The 26992-nt window shown below is 30.0% G+C and overlaps 1 protein-coding gene across 1 annotated transcript in view; it reads left to right on the top strand.

Annotated features, from left to right (window-relative positions):
• The window catches only part of LOC145313210 (ephrin-B2-like), a 43672-nt gene that overhangs the window by 3196 nt on the left and 13484 nt on the right, over positions 1–26992 (top strand). Inside the window, exons 2-3 of the mRNA XM_080152501.1 lie at positions 10002–10076; positions 23664–23778. Of these exons, the coding sequence (XP_080008627.1) occupies positions 10002–10076; positions 23664–23778 (190 nt within the window). The remainder of the gene's footprint in view (positions 1–10001; positions 10077–23663; positions 23779–26992) is intronic.

Genomic DNA, 26992 nt, shown 5'->3' with positions numbered 1-26992 from the left:
TCTCTCTCTCTCTCTCTCTCTCTCTCTCTCTCTCTCTCTCTCTCTCTCTCTCTCTCTCTCTCTCTCTCTCTCTCTCTCTCTCTCTCTCTCTCTCTCTCTCTCTCTCTTTAAACTGAAGATTCTAATTATCTTGTTATTGTTAAAAATAAAATAGAGGTCCCTAGCTAAATAGCTTAGAAGTCTGAAGTACTAATAACTGTCAAGTATAATTTTGTAGCAATATGAACTTAGAGTCTTTTAGACTTTAACAAAGAGTTTAATATTTAAATAGGCGTTCTACGTTAAGATAGGGGATATACGAATAAGTTGGTTCTAGTTTTAAGTCAAAGAAAGTAAAATGAATTGCCTATTGTCCCATCTCTTTATCCCTGGGTATGCCAAGGCATTTAATTCATTGGTTAAACTAATTACTATTCACTTTAAAACATTTTTTCATAGCCATATCTTCTAAGTTGTAACCTAAAAGACAACTTTAGTCCAGTTAATTTTAGATAAACTTCAAATCGGTCTCGAGATGGTTTGGGGCTATTTTAGTTTTAGTTTTTATGTATGAAAGGTTTTTCTGCACTTTTCCTACTCTATTAAATTCAGATCCTCTAGATGCTACAGGCGCAGACATAAGTTAATCTTAAAAAATGTAAAGCATAAAAAATTAATATTTGTCTGTGTAACAAGGCACCTGAAAAAAACTGTTAAAAGTTTTTGTTGTTGTTGTTCTAAGCTTGAATTGAATTAAACAGGTTGTTATTACCACAATTTGTCTAACTTTACAAATTTTGATTTATTTTACTTGTTTCTTTAAAAAAGTATAAAGTTAATGTAGATAAGATTTTTTGGAGGATTTATAAATAGCCTAAAACTGCCTTGAAGCTTTTTGAAAAATTACAGATTTAATTCAGAGAGAGTTGGGACAATGGGCTGTTGATTACACAAGTCCCCAAAGTTTTATAAATCACGTTATTCGTTGGCTTAACAACATTGGGGACTTTTAATGAATACGTTTCAACCACTAATTGAAATTTACAGAAGGGGTAATTTTGTATATTAACTTTGGGGATGTACATCAAATAATCGGCCACTGTACTATTCCTTTAAATCCTTGACTTTATTTACTTAAACAGGCATAACATTTTCGTAATAATTTGGATTGATGCAAGTTACTGTTTTTGCTTGACAGATTACAGTATCACCAAAAAAAACTTTGTAATTATTCAATTAGCCTTAATATACAACAAGTTTTCTACATTACACCAAGGTTTGGTTATAGCAAAATTAAGCAAAACAAAAGTAACAAGGATGACAACATCAAAAAGTAAAAGCACAGAAAAATTGTCTTTTTAAGATGAATTAATCAGACTGCTGGTGATTCCTAATAACAAGGCTTTATTTATGCATATTTTCAAATCTGATATATCAATTAAGTAGGTAAATCAACGTAAATTTCAGTCATCCGTCTAAGGTGTTTTTACATAAAGGCGCATAAACAGGTGGCTATTGTGAGTTATAGAGTAGCTTCGCTACTAAAAAGTGTAGGTTTGGTTAGAAGAATTAAAAAAAAAGAAAAGTAAAAGGGAAAAAGAGTTTGTTATATTCGGTTAAACACATTGTCACGAAAGTATACTTTGAACTAAAGTGCTAACAAACCCACTGTTTAACATGGAAGTTTTTATTGACTTACAAAATTCATTGTTTTGTCGACTATATAGCATAAATTCTAGAAATTTTTATTTGCCATACAACAGTATTCTCATAATAATTACGATTATTCAATTCATGTTAATGAATTAACAGCAAATGGTTTAACAGGCTGCAAATTTATCAGGAGCTAATTGTTTAAGTTATCAAATTTTACTAAAAATCTTTAAAATATTGTATCCTTATTTAATCTTTTAAACTGCTAGGTAAATTTAATATGATTTACAAAATAAATGATTAATAAATAAATTTACTCCATTTAAAGTAATTTTGTCCAAATTGATTCATTTTTGGTCTGAATTAAATACATTAGCAAGGGTTTGGTTAAAAAGTATATGAACATTTAACATGAAACTTTTCTTTCTTCCTACATTCAAACATGTAATTATTTTTTACGTTTTTCTGTGTTTTTATGCAAATAAAAAGTATTCAATTATAGTTATGTTATTGTACACAAAGCGAACTTCATGATCCTGTAATATAAAGTCGTAAGGTTTTTTTTGTCTGCAGCTTAAGATCTTGAAGAGTACTGATCAGTAAAGCTTAATATGTCTTTGGTTGGTTTTAGGCTATTTTTTTTTGAAATCCTTCACCATCTCTAGAGGCTAGAAGCGAAGCAACTAGAACTAAAATATAGTCTAAAATTTTAAAATTCTTTCTCTAGGAAAAAGGTTAAATTCAAATGTTAAATTTTAGAGTCTAAATTTTATTCTGGTGTGTATGAAAATTTGGCAGCATCTTCTATAAACTAATATTCTACTAGGCAGGCACTACTCTACTGCGAGACTAAAACTTTTTTAATCAGGTCAATACATGGTTTAGGTGTTAGATCAGTATCTGTTGCCGGATTTAATAAACCTTTCATTTTTCCAGTACAAACCTATTAAACATTACAGCAAGCTTAATCGATAAATATATTTTACCTACAATTTCAGAGAGCATTTTTAATTTAATGTATGTAAAATTTAGATTTACTTAAAGTCAAATTCTTTTTTTGTCTCAAAAGAAACTAACGAAAGTAAAATGATCAGAAATTTATATTTAGGATTATATGGATAGATTAATATTAGGGCTTGGTAGCCGCGCTTGAATCGCGATACAGCTTCAAATTTAAACCCGTTTGGATACTTTAATATTTTGGGTCAGGTTTGAACTTACAGATGATTTTTAAAATTGTAAGAGGTTGATTTCCCCAAGGCTTTCATGTAGCTGACGCGCGGATTTATAAGGTATTTTAATAGAAAAATATTGAGATTTATAATAATAATAAATACACACAGAATAATTATGAATCTTCACAATCCCATCATCTTTACAATCACATAGATAGATTATGAAACATGTTAAGCTTATGCTTAACCTTACACACAATATATATAGATAGACAGATAGATATAAGGCATGAATATAGATAGACAGATAGATATGAGGCATGAATATAGATAGATAGATGAATATGACTTGAATATAGATGGATAGATAGATATAAGGCATGAATATAGATAGACAGATAGATATAATGCATGGATATAGATAGACAGATAGATATAAGGCATGAATATAAATAGACAGATAGATATAAGGCATGAATAAAGATGGATAGATAGATATACAAGTTAACTTTGTGTCCTGACTCTCTACACACTTTACCAAAACTTTGATAATTAGATTCTACACCCCGTAGTGCACACTGGCTCAGTGGTCAAATATTGCGGACAAAATGACAACTTAAAAATTTCTAAGATAATTTCTGATGAGTAGGAAGAAATATAAAAATTTAAAAACATTTATTATAGCATTCTACATCTTGTAGTGAACTGTGGCCCGTCCATTGACAAACAAAATTGGACAAAATATAATTTTCTGATAAATATATAGAAATAGAACCAATTAATCATTTTTATTTTTGGGAGGGGGTGCAAGATCTTGGGGTAATAAACATCCCTTTCCTTCTCCCAATTTAGACGTTCTTGATATTAGTTTAGTGATAGATTTTTATAAACTACGTTATTTTAGCCACATTTTTAACAATAGCCCACTGTGGGTGTAAGAAGAAAGTTTGTATAAATTTAGGTTTGGTTTTTGTTGCAGAATATCAAAGAATGAAGGTACTGTGTACATTGGTCTAATATTAGATACATTAGTTGCTTGTGACTATTCCCTCAGCCTATAAAATCATGGCCATATGACAAGTTTGGATAATCATTGAATTGAAATCTATCGTGCTATCTTGTTAAGGCCTATCCTCTTAGAATCTTTATGGTTTTAACCAGCTACTTCCTAGCTTTGTATTCACAGACAACCAATAATATTATACATAGAATGAATTACCTTAATTGTATTAACTCTATAAATTAGTAGGAAATGCGCACTCTACATATCTTATCTCTAATGTTTAACTTGACTTAACCCATTAACCTAGCGATGCGGTTTCCTTTACTTTGCTTTGCTGCATGAATATCAACAAAAATTTCAACTTTTTTACCTAAACTTAGACAATCTACACAAACAGTAATTGACCCAAGTCAAATTAAGACAAAAAATAGCATACATTTTTTTTAAAGTACTTTTGGAAACAAATAACTTGCCCCTAAAAACCTATTAATATCCGCTGGATTAGAACAGCTTCAGAGCCATACGGAAAAATCATGTCGTATCGTATTAGAGAAATATAAATATAAAAAAAACACAGTTTGTTGGTCCGGGCTTTATTAATCTTACAGGTTTTAATTTTTCTATCTGTGGAAAGTTGTCTATAATACGATGCAATAGATAAATATTCTAAAATCCTTTAAAAGCTAAGAATTGTATATGACAAGGAGATTAATGGAACCCAGTAAAAGTGTCGGACTGATTATGACGTAAAAAAATAATTAGCCAATGAGATGCCACTATAAATTTTACCATTGGTCAATAATTGCCTCTCATTGGCTAATTTTTATTTTTACGTCATAATCAGTCCGACACTATTACTGGGTTCAGATTAATGATATTTGGGGGTACGGACAAACTCTAGTTAAAAAGTAGCTTCGCTTCTGCTGTTCAGTAATCTTCCAAATCTGTAAAACCCCTATTGAAAGATGAATAATTGAATAATGTCATAAACAGGTGTTCAGCAAATTCTAAACAATTTTGACTCAACAAATTTTTTACATATGATAAACAAAGAAAAGAATTTTATCCATGATTTGCTAGCGGGGCACCCATGTCCCCACAATCTTATTTCTACCTTATGTATAGTCCCAATGAGAGCTATTTTCTCGCGGGGCTGTTTCCTAACTAACCTAAGAGATACACTGCAATGATTTTCAAAATATAAAAAAATAGCGACTAGTTTCTTGGTCAGTAAAATAGAGTTAAACCATAACAAGATTTAAATTTAAGAATAAAATATCTTAAAACCATCTCTGTGCCAGTATGAAGCTTCACTAAAATGAAAAACTCAGTAAGTTCTTTGGCTAGCGAGATCATGACAAACAAAACATTACTACTTTGTATTATAGAATGAAAGGAAGGAGGGGGGTATATGTGTTCCACATAGAAATTAAGGGATTTTCCCATGTAAAGGGTAAAAATCTGTATATGTCGACAAATTTCAAGTGCTGATTGTGTAAAATTGTGAACAATACAATGTTTTAAGTGTGACAAGAAGTAGATTAATTTTGCTGGGTTGCCGCAAGGAAATGGATGTTTATTAAACCAAAAATGGATATAAAAACCTAGCTAACAATCTTTAACTTTGACTTTTACTACATTAAGGTATTATGACCTTTGTCTATAATTATACTTAATTATAATAAAGACCTTTTTCATCCTTTCTTTCCTATTTTAATATAAAATACAATTATGTAACCATTTTACTGATAAAATATACATATATGTTAAATGCATTATTCTATGTTTTCCCAGGGAGGGTAGGAGACATTAGGCTATTTATTAAACTAGTCCCCAAAGTTTTATAATAATGTTTTCTTATTCTTTGTCTTAACAACCTTGTGGATCTTTGGCACTTTAAGTTGAGTGTATACACGTTTCAACCACTTGTTGTAAGGGGTAATTTTGTGTATAATCATTGGGGATGTACATCAATTGTACATTGGCCATTGTCTTATCCCTTTAGTTTCATGATGTTTTCCATATCCTGACTGGAAATATCTGAAATTCATAATAAATTGTGAAGTTTTTTCTAACCTTTCTCTCAACATTTTACAACACATCTCCCCTCCCTTTACAAAATCCAGGGTACCCTGCTAGACCTGGTAGTATGCTGTTGACTACCATATGACATTTAAAATAAAGTAACCATAACTGACACATTATATACAGGTTACTTCTTACATCCATAGTATTTCAAACTAGGGAGGGAGGGGACATTGGGCTGTTTATTACAATTGTCCCAAAGTTGGATAATAACGTTTTCTTTTTCGTTTGCTCAACAACTTTGGACAATTTTATAGAATTTTGATAGGTTGGTTCATTAACAGTTTAGAATCAAAGCGTTTCAACCACTGATTGTAAACTATAGAATGGATAATTTTGTATATCATCATTGGGGATGAACCTCAATTTATCGGCCATTATCCCTTTAGATCGCTGATTTAAAAAAAACCTATAGCAGAAGTGTTACAATACAATAAAATTAAAAATTATGATCATTAACAACAATAAGGCTAACATGGATTTATAAACCAATCAGTCAGGCTGCTATAACAAGCTGTACAATATTTTATTTTCAATTTAGACTGAGTCGATTTTAAAAGAATTTTATTTTATAAATATCTTTATAATCAGATTTTACACCCACAATATAAAATATATGTTATAAAATTTGCATCTTTACAATCCTCCCACTTTCTTGAATTTTTAATATTTATAAAAACATGCAAATATGTAATTTTAACATAGTGTTTATTTTTAAAAGTTTTCTTAGACTTTTGTGTAAATATTATATGTTTTTCCATCACTTCACCCTCTCCATCTCAATTCTTTCTTTTTTTTAAAAACCATTTCAAACACAGTGTAACTTTAGTGGAATAACAAATATAAGAATCAACGAAAAATCCAGGTTTATAGTTAAAACTGGTATACTAAGAATTACTGTTAACAAAATTTACTTTAAAAGATTTTAAAAACTATTTGGATTCAACTTTGTTGGTTTAAAGATAATAGTATTAAGGTAAAAAAAAGTAACAAATTAGTCACAAACTCCAGATTTGGGCCTAAACATTCCACTGTGCCGATCTCATCTTTGTGAATGTCATATATATGCTATGGTGTTGGCTGCTGGGTGAATGTTTAAATATTAATACAGTTACATTCCCAACTTTACTGTATTAATATTGCAAGAATTTAGGCTCAAATTTTACTTTTTCTCTTCCTCTCGGGGACATGGATTTGTCATCTGAAGAATAACTATTTACCTCCAAAGTTTTAGCCAAGTTCAAATAATTGTTTATGGGTCAAAATATATTATTGCAATGATATTCTGTAAATGTTGTTTTTGATTAAAACGTGGATGTGCCCCCAGCCTATTCGGGTACCTTAGAGACCTTAACAATTAGTTCTAGGGGGGAACACAGTGGAGGGAAGACGGCGGGACAGGAAAGTTCAATCGTTTAAGCGATTAGCGAAATCTTAAGGGACAGAAAGACAAATGGGATAAAGATTTGTAGGCAAAAGAATATTCCTATGTCCTATCCCTTATGTTGTCCTATCCCTACCCCTCACCCTCCCTCTCAGTCTCACCTTTCTTTTATATTTGAAAACAGAAATTTTGCTTCTGAAGCTTAAATAGTTCACATGTCGCGGATTTAAAAAAATTAAATATCAAATTATAAAAATAAAAAAAAACAGAAGTATGGATATAATGACATTATTTTAATTGAAAAACGAGAAAATATATGTTTGTTTTTAGTAGTTATACTTGATATGCTTCATTGTATCTGCAATGTATCGCGTATCGATGATAGGTCAATTATGACCTCAAAAATGACCTATAGTCGATATAAACCTTTACAATTTTATCTCAACACAAAGTTACAATTGAAAAACGAGAAAATATATGTATGTTTTTAGTAATTATACTTGATATGCTTCATTGTATCTGCAATGTATCGCGTATCGATGATAGGTCAATTATGAACTCTTAAATGACCTATAGACGACAAAAACTATTGAAATTAAAACTAACACAATGTTTCCGTGTTAAACAAGGAAACAAGAATTAGATTGATAGCGACTAGTGTCAAGGTTTATATAAAGTTTGTAAGGATTTATCACTTTCATTATAAAATTTACACAAACTTTATTTTCAAAATATAAAACTTTTCTTTATTATAGAAATTTTAGCTGTGCGAAATATTAAATATTAATACACTGCGCCGCACCTACCCTCGAGGGTCAAAAGATGTGTTTGGGATAGAAAAATAATTATTCCTCAGAACCAATAAAAAACTTACCTTAAAACTGTAGAACATAAGGTCCATTAACTTATCTATAAATTCATATATAACAACAGGGAAAAAGAAACAATGTTTATTTGATCAAAGGCATTTCTAAAGTCAAAATAACAAAATAAAAAACTATTCAAACATTTTCAACTTAATAATGTTGGGGTTTGTAAACTTTAAACATGTCAAAATTAATTACATTTTCACATTCAATCATAATTTTAGCCACACATGATATTGATTTCTTGTCATAACTAAAGGGATATTTTTCGAATGGGTATTTGATGAAATTAGGTACTAAACTAAATGAACATTTATGGATCAACATTATTTGCCCTACACAATTATCTTTAAAGAAGCAAAAATAAATCTAAGTTTCTACCCAGAGAAAGAAACTATTAAAAGTGAAGACATAGAGTTAAACAAAAACACATTTAATATGATTATGAATAGTAATACCATTCAATCCCATTCCTGGAACTATCCTTTTGCTAATTGCAAACCAACCAAAGACAATTAGGAAGACATTATATGCTTGGATATGTATATTACCCATAATTAGCAGTGAAACTACTCTATAATTTGACTATTTTTGAACGCCTATCTTTTTTTTTATTTTTATAACTAGCAGCTACACTCTTATTATCAAGGAGCACTGTATCTTAAATAGCAGATCTATACAGAAGAATATCTTAAAACATTAAGAGGCACCAAGTAAAGCTTACCCAAAATAGAGTACCCAATCGGTTCAATACTTATCCTAAGCATCATACAAATACTCTTACTATAACTTACTATAAATCACTTTTCTAAAATAAAAAGTTGTTATTACTCCGTTACTAATGGGTATGATTATCCTTGTTTTCTACCTAATTACTCTGATTCTGTGTCACATAGTTGCTACCAGTGTAATTAAATTCATATAAACATTAATTATTAATCAGAGTATTCAGAATTAATTAGTTCAGAAATGTCATTAGAGGGAGGGGGGGAGGGTGAGATTTAGTTTGTAATCACTTTATTACTTTCTAAGCAAGGGTGAAACATAAAGATTATTAAACCAAAATATAAAATTATACAAGCCATATGTATATTAGTAGATTAAACATTTTGTCATGAATTTGTAAGACATGCACGAATTTCAGTAAAAGAAAGGCTTTATAAAGTAGATAAAGGTTTCTAACAGTAATGATCATTGTTTGATTGACTTTTATAATACTTATTTATTTACTCCAATAGATATTTCAAATTTAAAAATTAAGTTTGATTTTGTGTGCAATGCATTGGTTGAACTAATTTTCAAGGAAAAATTAAAATTTTGAACTTGTTTTGAACTGTAATATACTGATGTACTGTACTGTGCTGTGTGTTTCCAATAAACAAATTCAATACTTTTCTAGTATTGAAAACATGTCTAATTTTTCCTTAAAGAATTCTAGTTAATTCACCTTAGCTTCGCAGTTTTACTATGCATATGGATGGAAAAATTGCCTAAAAACAGACACATATAATGTTTTCTTGATAAGTACAATCATATATGGATAAAAAATGTTTATTAAAGATTTATTTGTCATAACTTATGTAGAAAAAAGGTTTTAATCCATTTTAATCTTGTAATATGATATTTGTAAGTAGTTTTAAGTAGAAATATTTCATCCAAAAAAAAGAACTATTATCCCACCAAATGCAAAAGAGATTAATTTGAAGAATATTGGTATGAAAGTCTGTTTTTAAAGGCATCAAAATCATATTTATTAGATTTTATTTTTTAAATTTCTACATTTAAATTTGCAATATTATGAGAATTAAATTGATACAAGATAAAATTTTATAATGTTATTATTATATTATTATTAGGAGTGTGTCCAAGACAACCAGCCCACAGAGAAACCTCCGCCTCTCAAATCTGTACTGGAATACATCAAATCCCATGTAAGTGCCTTAATTTGTAACTCAGCTTCTATATAACAAGGATATGTCGTCCATCCGACCGGGAATTAGGTTCAATAATATTATTCACTTATTCGTTGTATTATACTAGAACTTCAACAAACTAATTTTATTATCTTTTTTTCTGTTTTTAATATTGTTAACTTCTATTGCCGCTGTGCTACTTATGGACATTGCCCTTCTTATAATCAAGTGAAATCTAAAATATGAAATTAAAAATAGAATATTTATTGATTTTACGAGAAGGTATAGGTTTGACTATCGGCCGAAACTAAATAGAGCATAAGGTATCTTCTAATGGTCTTGATATCAGTACCCAAGTCCCAAAAATTATACCATAATCTTCAAACTTTGAAAAATACGACAGGTGTTTCACATTAATTCTATGTAATTTTGTCTCTATCTAATTCAAAGAGGGTAGAGGGGAGGGATAAACCTAATTTAGAAAATAATAAACCTCAGATTTAGCTAAAATCTCTCAAAAATATTTACTATTAGAAGCTGTCAGGTTAAGAGTAATTATTGATTTATATATTAAATATAAATATTTTATAATATATTCAATATTTATAACATCTGACACAACAGAAAGAGAAAACAGGAACGAATTTATCCATGACTTAAAACAGAAAGAATTATGAAAAAATACAAAAACGGTTGAAAATGTTTTGTCTAAAAGAAAGGACTTGAATTTTGGTCAGACTTGTTTTTAAAATAATTGTAAAGAATCTAAATAGAAAAGAACATATAAATTCTTATAAAGATGATTTGCATAGTATGAAAGAGAATAAGAGATAGAGAGAGAGAGAGAGAGAGAGAGAGAGAGAGAGAGAGAGAGAGAGAGAGAGAGAGAGAGAGAGAGAGAGAGAGAGAGTTAGAGAGAGAGAGAGAGAGAGAGAGAGAAAGAGAGAGAGAAAGTTAGAAATAGAGAGAAAAATAATGGGAGATAGAGAGAGATCAACACATTATTTATCCATTAATCTTCACAAATTCTTTAATATTCATAGATTTTTTCTTATGGAACAAATAAAAAACAAAAACCATGGCTCCTATGTTAAAAAATAATAATTTAACATATTTTATGTAAGAATATTTGATTTTATATCTATTTTTTTGTTTCTTGAAAAGGATGTCACCACCATCCACGGATGTTAAAAAAATACATTAAAATCAGTCTAGTTAAAACATAACATAGTATTTTCAGATGCCCAATATAAAAAGTAGGAAGGTGTTTTCTGTAGCTCTAGATTTTGGTAACCAATGAACCGATTTAGTTCTCTATTTAAAGAAGTCCAAGGGTGGTTTTAGGATTTTCAATTCTTATTTAGGCCTTTTGGGTGGTTTTGGGCTATTTTCACCCTTCCTACCCCGTCAAATACGATGTTATAGAGTTGATAATAAAGTTATTATCACACAGTTTGAATTATACACCTTATTTTACTGGGCAATTCATTCAAAATATAAGGATAAAAAGAAAGAGGTGAAACCTTAAATATACGACCTGGGGGAAAAGCCGTACAGACGAACGGACACTCTAAATGCAAAACATCTACACTCCAGAAAATGGTATTATTCTTTACATTTTTAAAAAAATTCTATTTCCCCTTTCTTTACAATTCTAAATCATCTCATAATTCGATCTATAACATTGATTTTGGGAGGTGGGCAAAAGAAAGGGGGAATAGTATATATGCGGGGGGGGGGTGGATAATCGCATCTGCCCCGTTCCCAGAGTGTAAATACGCGCGTATTGTACAACGTTGTTACAGGATACTTAATATTGGTTTTGAGCTTTCAATTTCGCGTGCTTCCGTAATAGATTCAACAAGAACAATTATGTACATTAGGGGCGCAGCAAAGTCAATAAGAACAATAAATATGCATAGCATAGAAACATTACGTTTTTTTATAAATAAAAAAAGGCAATTCATCTTATTTTTCAGGTGACTTTTAAAAGATCTAACCATCTAGGTAGGGAGGGGAGGGGACATTGTTTATTACACTAGTAATTAACTTATTAATGTTGTTTTCTTATTCGTTGACTTAGTAACCTTTGTCACTTTTAAATCTATTGTGTAAAGCAGCAATTGTGATCTACAGATGGGGTAGTTTTGTGTATCATTATTGGGGATGTACATCAATTTATCGGCCATTGTCTTAACCCTTAAATCCCTGGGACTATTACAACCCTTTTTAGAGAAGCTGCGCTCCTAAAAGGGGGGAGGGGAATAATAATAATATTGGGGAAGGTTGTAGATGGAATAGATAGGGGAAATAAAGGTAATTGATTTCACCCCCCCCCCTCCCCTCTTTTCCTTCTGCTATTAAAAGTTTTTTTACTATTTAAAGAGGGAACCAAAAAGGAGCGAGGGTAATAGCTATTACACATAAAAAAGTGAAAATTACCAAAAAAATCAATAATATTTCAGCGTTGTTATAAATCTTGTATTATGTTGTTGTTTTTTTGTTGTATACGTTTACACAGCGTCCCCCCCCCCCCCACACACACACACGTAGAAAGATATTCTATCTTTATATATAATGTATGTATTATGTAAGTACTATAAATAAATCCTTATACTAAAGTAACAGGATGTTTGTCTGTGTGTCTGTCTGTGTGTACCGAAGGATCTCGCTAACCGCTGAACCGATCGGGTTCTCCTTAACAGGGTAGATTCTCATATGTCCTGGGAAGGTTTTTAACTATTTTGGGGGAGGGTACTACCACCCTCCCTAGAGAAATTAAAAAATTTACCAATTTTAGAAAGAGAGTTCAACGAAAAATAAACATCAAACGTAATTTTTTTTTAACTTTTTCTTTTAAAATCTAAAATAAGAAATTGAATTATCGACTCTCTCCTCCTCAAGTGCCCCTAGAGGCCTCTAGGGGCGTAGCCGCTAGTATCATATAAAGCAAAGTTTTTGTAGCAAAGCTATTCTTGATTAATCTCTCGACGTTTTAATCGAGATTAGATTTTTTATGAGAATACCATCCAGCCATTATTTAAGAAAGCTTATCAAACACACCAACTTTATAGTTCCAGATACTTGTAGAGTTGCATTGCTTCATCAAATAGTTTCCTCAGGCCTCCTTTATTTTGGGGGTTTTGGGACATTTGTCCGCGTATATGTTTTAGATTCTGTCCTACTAAGAGGGTGTTGTTCAAAGATTCCAAAGATTATGTTTTTTTAGAAACTTTAAAAAGACCTTATAGAGCGCATTTTTTCTTCTTTGTTTATAACTTTTTTGTATTTTTTTTCTCCTTGTATTTTCAATACATCCTATATTGATGTGTTTCCTGTTTTCAATTGAAACTTTATATCATTCAAATAATAATAATAGAATACATGTAATATTTGGGGGGGAATAAATTCAATGTTTTACTGTCATATGAATTCTTTGATTTTTACAATCTTTTTACACGAAGACAAGGACACAAACGGCAATAACACAAAATTTAGAATCAATGTGAATTTTAATATCAAGTATTCTAAGAACCAAAATATTAATATCCATAAAACATTTTATCCTGCGAAATCATAGAACATCAAAACTTAAACTAAATGATCTTTAAAGACAGCCAGTCATATGTGAAGTTTCAAATATTATTTTGACTCTGTAAATGTTCAAGTTAGGGCAATAAACGGCTAATTTTCGTTTTATTTGGGGTCCGTGGGAAAAAGTCTGATAATATCGGGTGTAAGGGGTTTATTATTATATTTCCATATACGAGTATATACTGACCCTTGTCCGAGAGGTGTGAAATAGTCCAAAATATAGGGGATATAAAATATTAAAATTCTGTAATATCTCACTACCCTTCTGGACAGAATATAAAATATTTTTTAGCTAAATATCATGTGATTTGCATGATTAGGAATCACGGAACCTTGGCATATTTTCTAGAACTTTCTTGGCTTTTTTTGTAGCTTAACGTTAATTAAAAAATACCGAAATTATAAGAAGCAAAAAGCGGTGCATATTTTCTAACCCTGTCGGGTAATCATTAAAATTTACTTTACCTAACCTAACCTAATCTTCATAAGCTACTGTGAACGTACGATGAAGCCCGCAACTTCGTTTTTCTTTCCATGATCCTAATTTTCTACTAATACTCCATTTGCAAAATATGCGAATTTCCCAAAACTGCTTCTGATAAAAATTGTTTTAATACTTCTTTTTTATATAAAATAAATATGATTGATATTATTTTGTTTTATTATCTTGATTAATAGCTTTACTAGGGTGATAACAGATATAGTTCAAGGAGCTAAAGGTATAAGACAATGAGCGATAAATTGATGTCTATCCCCAATGATGATACACAAAATTACCCCTTCTGTAGATTAGATTTAGCGGTTGAAACGTTTGGACACTCAATTTAATGAAACAACTAATCAAAATTCAATAAAACTCTAAAGTTGTTAAGCCAACGAATAAGAAAACGCTATTATAAAACTTTGGGAACTTGTGTTATTTTTTTGCTAAAATTATTAATCTTCCTTAATAACTATAACTTTCTATTATCACCTTCCGGCTTGTTATTTGGGATGTGTGGAGTGGAAAATTTTTAACAAGGATGACAATATCCATTAATGCAAAACATTAACATAAACGTATAAGTATATTTAGTATAATCAAAATTATAAGTAAGTATTCTGTCCGTCTGTAAAACACGGGCCAAAAGCCTTCATAGCCGACGCCAACATATATCTTTTATTTTAATTAATCCATTTACGGTTTACCCTTTTATACAAATTATAGAAAAGCTTCGCTTAGTTAGAAGGGGAACTTTTATCTATTACCATATGTTTTTGTTATTTCTTGGGGGGGGGGGGGGAGGGGGAGAGGTCAAAACTCAAAATCATATATATCAATCGTCATATAGGGGATTTATTTTTTTTTTGGGGGGGGGGTTAACTTATAAAGCCTAGGTGTCATGTTATCTTCCCCTTCCCCCACCCTCATTTTGGTCAACCCTTCTTAAATAGGGAAGGGGGGGGGATGGGTCAAAACTCAAAATCATATATATCAATCGTCATATAGGGGATTTTATTTTTTTTTGGGGGGGGGGGTTAACTTATAAAGCCTAGGTGTCATGTTATCTTCCCCTTCCCCCACCCTCATTTTGGAACTAACAAGGATTTTTTATAACTTCTTCTTCCATAAAAGCGGATATTAACACTTAAAGATTCAGGGCAAAATTGTAAGTTAATTTTTTTGGAAGACTCTAATTAACCGACCCTAATTATAGAAAATTATAGAAAAGCTTTGCTTTTAAAATGCAGTGTAAGTTACAGTAATTAACCGATCCTAATTATAGAAAATTATAGAAAAGCTTTGCTTTTAAAATGCAGTGTAAGTTAAAGTAAGTAAATGAAAGTAAAATTAGTGACAGACGGACGATACGTTATTAAAGAAAAGCTTTTGCAAAAGGATAGATATTGGTATAATTTATTTATCCATAATAAAAATTCTTTCTTATATAGTGATAAGCGTGACCGCGATGGCGCGTCAACTCGCGGTTGCGATGGTTATAGCTTTCCCCGCACTCGTTTCTCCGTCGTCTTTCACTCGGTACGGGCTCTCCCTCGTCCGACGAATTCCTCTCTTTCCATAAATTTTGTTGTTATATAGGGGTTCTAACGACGCGCTTGCGTTATGTGAAAAAACAAGTAAAAAAACGGGCAAAAGTATAATATTTTTGGGAATTATTTATCAAAAAACAATTAATGCTTTACTAATATGCATTTTTCAAGTAATTTTCCAGCTCGAAGAGCTATATAAGACAATTTAAGCTTATTTTATTCATATAACTAGCACATAAATCTCACTAGTGTGAGCGCTCTAAATGGTATTACCTTGGTATGGGTTTACCTTGGCAAATCAATCGATCAATGAAATGTGAATTTTGCGAATCACGAAACCTTCTTAATTCAATCTATTTGAATCTTGGAATTTGAAATATGAATTTTTTTAACCTTTAATTTAACCAATTTAATTCAAAGGGGGGTAGAGTGGCGACCTCCCCCCCCCCAAAAAAAAAAAAACGTTTCTTATCAACAACTTTAGGGATTTTAAGTTAATTCTGATTGGTTAGTTCTTTAAGTTGAGTGTCTAAACGTTTTAACCACTAATTGTAATCTACAATAGGGATAATTTTGTGTATCATCATTGAGGATGTACATTAATTTATTGGCCATTGTCTTATCCCTTTAGATCACTACTAATTAATACATAATGACCTTTTTTTGATACATAAATTACAGTCTGTAGTTAACCATAAGTGGTTGAAACGTTTGGACACTCAACCTAATGAACCAACCAATCAAATTCAACAATTCTGCAAAAGTTGTTGAAGCAATGAATAAGAAAACCTTATTATAAAACTTTGGGGGACTAGTAGAATAAACAGCCCAATGGAAGCAAACCAGAAAGTCATTTGAAATAATGTTTTTGAAATAATGATTCTTAGGACAACAAAACACAATGTTATAAGCGAATGATAAAGTCTAAAAATGAAAGTTTGAATTAATATCAAGACCTAACAAGGATGACAACATCCATAAAAGTAAAGATCTGAAACGGTAGGACAGACGAATATTAACTCTTGTAGAGTGTCTGAACTGAATATACAAAATATAGATTGTAATAGGAATCAGTCATTGACGTCACAAGAAAAGAAAAGTAGGATGTCTTTATTCATTTATATTACTAAAGAAAGAGTAAAGACTCCCTTGTGTGCGTGCAAGTATTTAAATATAATATGATTTATTGTTATTTGATCTTTGGGTCAGCCACGGTGTTCGTACAAAAATGTTTAAATAAAAAGAAACATATTGAATAGCAATGTTTAAATATAACAAAAAACACAATGATTTACTTTTATTTATGTAGAAAAATAAGACAAAATTTTAAAAACTTGAGTATTTGGTATATTATATAAAGAGCTAATTTTCATTATTGGTGCATCATTGTAAACCCTCCCCCCCCCCCAAGCCGCGGGAATTCATTAAGAATAGATAGAATAGGAGGAGAATTATGAAAATAAATTTCCTATTTTAATTTTGATAAGACAATGGCTGATAAATTGGTGTAGGCATTTAGGATATTTTCAATTCATCATTTATGCATCATTGTAAAACAACCCCCCCCCCCTCGCCGGAATTCATTAAGAATATGATATCCTGGACCGGCTTTGTAAAGTCACAGGACACGTATGATATCTATGTTTATAGCCCCCCCCCCCCCCCAAGGAGTGGAATAAATAAAGTATAGCCGTTTGAGTTTCCTAGTTTAATTTTGATAAGACAATGGCTGATAAATTGGTGTATTAAAGGATGCAAACTTTTTTATTTTAATATCCGTGGAAAATTATGGAAAATGCAGCGGATATTAATTGATTTCAAAGCCATACTAGAAAAGCTTTTCTTTCATTCAGGGTTCGGCAGCCATAGTCTCTGTGGCTTTTCATATTGAATAAAAGGCAAACAACAAGTCAAGTCATGACTAACTTTTAAAATCATTGGAAGAAACATTCAAAAAAAATACACTTAATTAAAGAAAAAAGTTACACTTACATGACAACATACAATGGCCGATAAATGATGAGACACAGTCTTGCCCCATCTGTAGATAAAATTAGAGGTTGAAAAGTTTAGACACTGAACAAAATGAACAAACCAATCAAAATTCAATAAAAGTCCCTAAGATCTAAAGCCAACGAAAACATAATTAACAAGGATGACAACATCCATAAAAGCACTGAAACGGTAGGACAAAAAGACATTAACACTTGTATAGTGTCAGAACTGAATAATCAGAATATAAATGTATAAGAGTCGAAGCAAAATTGAACGGAATAAGGAAAAATAGATTATATTTATTTCAGTACTTACGAGATTTAGTGAATATACATCAAAAATATATTCACCAAACCTTATTCTAATTTAGCGGGTATTGAAATATTAAAACATATTTTTTAATATTTGTTGACCAGCTGAGAAGGTAACAAGATATTACCCTCTGTTAATATATATTAGTATATTCAGATTTTCAATTTAGATATTCCCCTTCTATGTGTTAGGACATATGCAGAAAGGTGTGAAGTTTGGACTTCCGGGGTACATGGGATATTAAGAAATTTTAATATATTTACGGGAAAATAATATTTACAAAATATTGATAAACAGTAATATTTCACTACGAAATCACCCTAGTTTTGATTTATTTAATATTTTTCAAGAAATATTCAAACTTCAAATAGACAGCATTACTTTTAAAAATACAAATATGTATTTTACATGCATAGTCATACATGTATGAGGCAAGCTAAGCTTTATAAAAAAAACGCATAAAATAAAAGGTTAAATTTCTTAGTTGCATTACAAAGGAAATTTTCAAATGCAAAATTTATTTCTTCCTTGATATAATATTATTTAAAGCTTCGCTCTGTAAATGTGTATAGAATTGTTAAAGGGAAAATATTGTATGAAAAATTGTTGGATGTAATGGTGTGAAAAGGCGCCCACCCAAAATTTGCCAATATTTTCCTTCTTTTTCATAGATTACTATTTACAGAATTGTGTAGCGCAGTTATTCTATATTTTTGTATTTTTTTAGTTAAAAGACATTTTATAAATCGCAATGGAAATGTGCAAGTTTTTTTCCTTTCCCCTTTTCTGTTGTAAATCTTTCTCGTTCTTGTTTTTAATGTGAACTTTTTCGCATTTCTTTTCCCATTATTATCCTAAAACCACCTTTTATATACTGGTAAATTGTTAAAATTTAAGGCTTTGAGAATTATTTTATTTATCCAAATATATACCTACTAGTTTATTCGCCCCTAGCCTCTAGGGGAGAAGGAATATGTCAGGAAAATAGCCTTAAATCACCCTAAGACATATATAAACCTTCTCTGAAAAGAATCACCCATTCGGACCAGCTATTTCTGAGATCTTTAGCTACAGACAATAAAACCCTAACTACTTTATAATAAAAAATATAAATTATATCAAAAGAAATTTATAGATATAAATATTTAATTCATAATTTAATAATATAACATTTAGTGTAAAGACCCTGTCTAAATTACTGACTATTAATATTAAATGTGTGAAAAATAGGACTTATATCCATTTATTTTAGGATATATATAATATAAATAATTGTAATTATATTATACAATATATTTATGATATATTGTATTGTGTTGGGTGCTGTTACAAAATATTATAATAGACTTTAAATTAGAGTAGCAAAGTTTTAATTAGGTCGCTATTAAATCATCATCTTTAAACTAAATTTACAAATGATTATTTTTCTTTTTGATATATCTAAAACTATAAACCAATTACCGATAGTTCTTGGCCCCTTTTACTGTTAATTAAGTATTCCTATTTTGTTAAATGTTACTCTAGACTAGTATCTCTATTGTTGAACTTGGTTTTATTTGCACAGCAGCTAGCTAGGAGCTGCAATACTATATGGTTGTGTGTGTGAGTGTGTGTGTGTATGTGTGTATATGTGTGTGCGTGTGTGTGTGTATGTGTGTGCGTGTGTGTGTGCTTGCACATAAAGGGAATACCACAAAAATATCAATGCACTAGTCAAATAGGTCTACATAAGGACCTAAAAACTATAAAATAGATATTACAGTTCTATAAAAATGACTTTGAAAGTTAATATTACAATATTTCAAAGCTTTTGATTTAGGAATGTTTATAGAAATAGATAATAAACAAATGTTTCCAACTGTTTTTTGTCGTTTTTTTTCGAAATTTCAATATTTTGTAGCCCTTCAATATAAATATGATACATAGAAATATCTATGTAAACAAAACTGAAAACTGTTTCATCGATTTTTACTCCTAACCATTATTATAAACATCTTTTGTGTACATAAGACTTTTGGGGAACTAAGTATTCTTTTCATTTATTTAATTTTTATTATTGAAGAAAATATTATAATAAAAAAAGAACGGTAAAATGCTATGCAGAACAACGTATAGAATGGACATTTAATTGATTTTTGTAGCCTGGCAGCTAAGTGAACTTTAAAATTTGTTTGTCTGATTAACCTCAAATACTATAACAAAATCTACCACTGAATTTCAAAAATTCTTTGAAAAATGTCATTTGATGCTATGTTGACTTACAATTTTCATGGAAATTAATAAAAAAAAATATAGGAGATACATTACTAAAAAAGGAATTTAAAAACTCTTTGACTATTAAGCATTCTTAGACTAGATTATTTATAAAATATGGTAATGATGTTGTAATTTATAATAATTGAATAGGAATTAACAGATTTTCATGTAAATTAGCAGATGTAAAAAATTTAGTCAGTGTCGTATCATCTGAGGATATACAGTTAAAATAGTGTTACTTTTTATCAACTACAGAAATGGGTAATAACTTTTTGCTTATGTTTTATTCTGCTGCCGTTTTACTCTTTACTGTCATTTATTTCTTTAAGGTTATTAGCATTCAGTTGTTGTGCTTTTGTTAGCCATATCTTCCTTCTTTTAATTCTTATAAATCAGTAAAATTTAAGAGTTGTTACGCCCCTGAACGGATTAGTAAAAGTTTATCTGTTAGGATTATGTCTATTCATCTTATTATCAATATCCCAGGATTACAACCTTTTACAACTTTTTTAATTACGAAGCTGCTCTATTATTTAGTCTGTCTGCTGGTCTATGATTTAGAATTAATCTAAGTTTTTGCAATTCTATACTTTGTCATCTTTACCATACCCTTTCTTGTAAAAAAACTAGCTTAGAATAACATTTTTTAAATACTTGAGATGTAAACAGGGATCTAAAGGGATAAGACAATGGCCGATAAATTGATTTACATCCCTAATGATGCTACACAATTAGATTACAATTATTGGTTGAAACGCTTGGACAAAAAGTTCCAAGGTTGTTAGGTCACTTTGGGGACTAGTGTAATAAACAGCCCAATGTCCCCTTCCTCCCTGGTTGTAAATTCTTAGGGTATAACTTAATTCTCGTTTTCAATTTAAATTTTCTTTAGGCTAAGCTTCAGCTGAACGTAATTGTCCTTGTTTTATAACATAAGTAATATCACACATTGTACATAAGAAACTTGGCTAATCCCTCTTATTTTCTACCTAAGCTTATTATTTTGGCTTTTGCTCTTTTTAATACAAGGTTTTCTGTTTGACTATTCTTTTTTAATGTGCATATCGGACTGAATATTTTTTCAGGGATCAAAAGGGATAAGACAATAGCCGATACATTGTTGTACAATTATATCCCCAATGTTGATATACAAAATTACCCCTTCTGTAGATTAAAATTAGTATTTGTAACGTTTGGACACTTAACATAATGTTCATTCAACTAGATCTCCAAAAATGTTATATAACTTTGGGGACTAGTGTAATAAACAGGCCATTGTCCCCTTTTTCTCTCTGATATTTTGCTGATATAAAGCTAATTTTGGTTAAAAGATAAACTTCCTTTAAAATGTGGAGTAGTGTCAAAAAAATAATTCTTAAGGCACAGAGTTAGGAAGGGAATGAGACCGACGACCTTCGACAAAATGGCCTAAAACCCCACCAATAATAGGATTCCTAAAACCGTTTTTATTATCTAAAAACACATCCATCCAAATATAAAGCGGAAAAAAAAGAAAAATAAATAAAATTACTATCTTTCTATTAAAGTTTCCACAACTAATAAGTCTACATTTGTCATACAAAAAGTTGAAACTTTTTTTGAATATTCAAAACTGTATGTTTTCTTCTTGTCGTCAGTGTAACTACATAATAGCAAAAGTTTTTAGATTGTAACAATTAGCATGTTAAATATCCGTCAAAAGATTCTTCAGTAATAAATTTTATATCAAACATTGAGGCTGTTTATAGTGTTTATAAAAATTACGTCATACTGGCCTGACATTGGTAATTTAGTCTGTGTATTGGCCTATCATTGGTCATTTGAATTGTATGACGTCATTTTTTTAAAGGCACTATAACAAGCCTTTCAAACAATTGTTTATTGTTTATTTAAGTTATGGGAGCTTTTTTACAATTATTGCAAATAAGTGGGTTTTTTTATTTTAAAAAGAGGTTCTTTTGCGGCTTTTATTTTATAGTACCTTCTCTTCAATTTTCTCCTCAAAACTATTTTATGACCCCATCCAAACTTTGTTTCACACAGGGATCGTAAGGGATAGGACAATCGGTGATAAATTAATTTACTTTAATAGAATATATTTATACTAGCGGCTGCGCCCCTAGCATCCAGGGGCTCTGTATTTCAAGAGCTAGGAAATGGCAAAAATGGCCTAAAACCATCCCAAGACATAAATCCAGAAATAAAATAGCCTAAAACCATCCAGGGGCATATTTGAAGATTCCTTGAAAAGGAGAACTATATCGGTTAAGTGGTTAGTAAGATTCTTCGTTACAGAGAAAAAAGCTTATTACTTTATATAATAGGATAATGGAAAAGTTTGGACAGTGCTAATTTTTACCAACCAATCAAGATTTTAAAAAAGTTCCCGAAGTTTTTAAGCCAACGAATGATAGAATGTGACTATTAAACTTTGGGTACCAGTATAATTCACAATCCAATATCCCCTTCTTTCCTGAGTTTATAACATTCAAAATTACAAACCTATATATTTTTATTTTCCTTTTTTCTTCAAATTTTAAAACTAGAAAAAAATTATTATTAAATGCTTTTCAATGATTACTTGACTGGTGAAAAAGAGAAAAAACCTTCACTGAAAAGAACAACCAATTTAAGTTTTATAATGTAGAGCAGACATTTTTCAATTGAAGCATAGCCCAATTGGTTTATGTTGAGTTTATGACATTTGAGGAAAGCGATAATGGTATATTGCCATACTTTATAAAGGCTAAATTGACTCTTTTGCTAATTTATCAACCAAATTTATAACTGTTTTCTAAGTTAACCTATTTCTATCCATCTTTAATTTCCCTCAAATCCAAAAGTTTTAATTTTATCGATTTAATTCAATTCAGCGTAAAAAAACGTATTACATGGTAATTTGTCAAGATTTGGGACATTTTACCAAAGGAAAACTTTCTCAGGGTTTTAGTGGAATGATATATTCTGTTTGTTTAAATGGGTTTATTTTAGTTCCATGCATAAACTGATTAATTAGAACTGCAAATTAATACAATTGCTTCACTTGAAAATCTTGTAACATTTGGTATGTCAATTTCAAATACCAAAGCTTTTCTTTCATAAACTATATGGATATATTATTACTTGGATCTTACATAGATTATCATGTACTTTCATAAAGTGTAAAGTATAGCTGGTTAAAACAATGACCCCCCCCCCCCCCCAACCACCTCTCTTTATCCCATTCCCTCCCCTCTTACAAGATGAACTAATCAATAAATGATGTCCATGTTAGTAACTTAAATAACGACAATTTTTTCCCTGTCATAATATCCACGTATATTCTACATCCATTGTTCTTTAGTAAGAATTATTAGCTTTGAAACTCGTTCTTTAAGATTATTTTGTATAATTCTTACCCTTATTCTTTTGTTTCAGATTCCGGATAGACAATACAGACCATATAATAGATGTGAATCAAGATGTGAAGGATCACGAGTACGATAGGGTAAACATCATCTGTCCTGTCTATCATCAAGATGTTCCTATGAAGGTAGGTCACCATGTAGTAGAAGGTTCGAAACCCGGCTCTCAAATCTTTACTTATAACAGATTTTGAGGGATTTCATGATACTTAGATTTTAAAAAATCTTATTTTTATTGTTGTTATTTATGGCATTTTCGATTTCAAACTTTACACATAGAGTTCTTTAACTTTAATTGTATATTGCTAAGATTTGTTATTTTTTCAAGTAAAAACCAAATAAATTTATTTTAGAATAAAATTCATAAATTGTGTAAGGCAAAATTAAATAAATCAAAGAAAAAAAACATTAGTTCTATACTGTTGTTTATGAAGTATAGATATAAAAAATGAATGAAAATATACATCCATCAACATAATTAATAACCATCAAGTCAAATTGATTAATTGAAAAATGACTAAATTGTTATTTTTTGTCAAGAAAAAAGTAATTAAGATTCATTGGTACACCAAAAGTAAAAAAAAAAAGTTAGAATGAAATACTTAAATAAGCATAAACAAGAATGGAGATATCTGATACAGGGTGACTTGCAAAAGACCGAATATTACAGCAGCTCTAAAAAACTCTAATATTATCGCTCTTTCCACAAAGTCAAACTACAAGTAAAAGCATAAAACGGACATACAGACATCTTATTCATATTTATTATAGAGTAGCTACAAACTGTCTAAAATGGAATTGTAAGCATTTTAATAGTTATTTCCCGCATCGTATTATAAACAGCTTTCCGCTGATATAGAATGTACAATTATAAGATTAAAACCAGTTTTTTAGCCCCGAGGTGCCGAATGAATACGAGAAATAATTTTATAGCTGTCAGAATCTTGTTTCGTATCTAAAATTTTAACTAACGTTGCATGTTTTAGCTCAAAATAATCATTGAAATTTGTTTAACTAAAAAAAGTTTAAAAGAAATTATTTGGCTAGGAAAATTTAATACATTTCAACTCTTTCATCTTTTTCTGAAGTAAATTTAAAAAGAAATTAATTCTAGGTTTTTTACATTTTATATTTCTTTATAATGTGGTTGGGAAAAACAAAACTTGAAATTCATAATAACAAGGATGACAACATCCATAAAAGCGAAGCACTGAAACGGTAGGACAAACGGACATTAACACTTGTATAGTGTTAGAACTTAATTATCAAAATATAAATTTATAAGAGTCAAAGCAAAATTGTAAGTAAATTTGTTGTAAAACTGCTTGATACAGGATAATTTTTATGGACATACTTACATTTTTAGGGCTTGATTATAGAGTTGCTTCGCTTATTACATTATACTTTGTTGTCCCAGGAATCAATATAAAAAAAATCAGATCAATCCGATGATTTGATCACATAAAAATTTGACGTTAAAAAGTTAAAAAGCAACATGTTTAAAATTTACGTATGGACTTTCTGGTAACGATTATAGAGTTTCTTTGCTTTCTAACTCTTACCTAACTCCTATAGGAATCATCATGCAAAGTTTGAAATCGATAGGACAATTCTAACATGCCTAAATTAACTAAAAGAATTATCCGTTTCGTACGGACGGATGGACGGACCTACCATAATTATAGAATAGCTTCAGTTTTAATAATGTTAATAAAATGAAATAAATAAAATCATTTAGAATCTCAAGGGTTAAGACAATGTATTATAGATAAAACTATCCATTTTTTGATTCAAAATTATTGAATTAAGATATTTTAACTCTGCTAGTTTTTAAACCCAAATCAGGATTTAATACAAAGTTTGGTTATACATAGTCCCTTGCGTTACAACGCCTCTTTAAAGGCGCTTCATCTTTTTTTCACAGTAGATTTTCTCCTATTTCGAGCCCATGCGGGGGACTTAAACCCTGCTGGGCCAATTTTCTAACCCTGCGGGGCAATCACCTAACCTAACATAACCTATTCAAATACTGTGAAAATACGACGAAACGCCTCTTGTATAAGAGGCATTGTGGGGACTATTCCCCAAAGTTTTTAAACAACAACATTTTATTCTAAAAGTCCCCTCCTTCCCCTAGACATTATAACACAACGGAATGTGAATTATAAAGTAGCTTGGCTGATGAAAATATAATTCGGTGAAAAGGAATGAGAGGTCAATGAAATAGGGCCTTAAAAATTAGGCCACTTCCCCTCCAGTGTTATAACATAAAGACAAACTTATAACACTAGTTCTAAGCCAGATTTTTAAAAATAGTTATTTAATTTCTTCTTGAAAAAAAAAATATTTTTGAATTTATGTAAACGAATATGGTACATGGGAAAAATATTATGTCTCTATAAATACGATTAACATTGAAAATTGGGCAATTTTGATATAGGATTTAGATAAATCAAAATAAATCTAAAATAGCTTTAATTCGTCTATTTAATTTTTTACTGGGAAATAAGTTGGAGTAAAAATAATTTTTCTTTAGAGCAAACATTCTTTTAAGTCAAAATTCGATGTATAATCTTATTTATTAGTTTTTAATTTATTTTATAAAAACATAATATTTGAATGTGGTCTATGAACGAACATGGTGTGGCTATTATATTCAAAACATCAAAGCTTTCTTTCTTTCAATTAGGAATTAGAGTTTATGTATAGAAGAGTTGGGAGGGTGAATATTTTGTTCTTATCCTAAATAATGTTAGGTTAATACTTATAACCTCAAACCCCAAGGGGTTAAATCTCAAACTACTGTTTTTTAAGTGTATTTTAATTAAGATTTTTTTTTTAAAGTTAAAAACCTTCATTAGATTTTTAAAATATTTTTTTTTACTTTTGAAAAATATGCAATTCATATGTTCAACTCAACTTTACATTAATAAATCTACATATGCTCTGAGTATGAGGATAAATTTCACCACTTCAGGTAGAATTTTATGATTTTACCATCTTTTCCTCAAATATGTTAATGTGCAGTTTACATGAATTTAAATTTGTATGCTTTTACTGACAATTTACATCTTAACATAGCTCTTCTAAAATTATTCTTGGTTGGTTAGCTTGTTTTTGTTGGTTGGTTCATTAACTGAGTATTATACAACAAAACTTATAAAGTGTTTCATTGGCGATACGATAAGAAAATGACTTTTACTTTGGTAAAACTTTTTGGATCATGGAAAGAAAACGAAGTAGCGGGTTTCTTCGTACTTTTACAATAGATTTTGATAGTTTATTATAGGTTGGGTTAGGTAAATGTTAATGATTGCCCCGCAAGGTTAAAAAATTGGACCC

The sequence above is a fragment of the Acartia tonsa genome, chromosome 3 (genome assembly GCF_053477335.1).
Source record: "Acartia tonsa isolate MP-2025a chromosome 3, ASM5347733v1, whole genome shotgun sequence".
Taxonomy (NCBI): domain Eukaryota; kingdom Metazoa; phylum Arthropoda; class Copepoda; order Calanoida; family Acartiidae; genus Acartia; species Acartia tonsa.
Note: the sequence above shows the minus strand (reverse complement) of the source record. Positions and strands in the feature narration are given on the sequence as shown.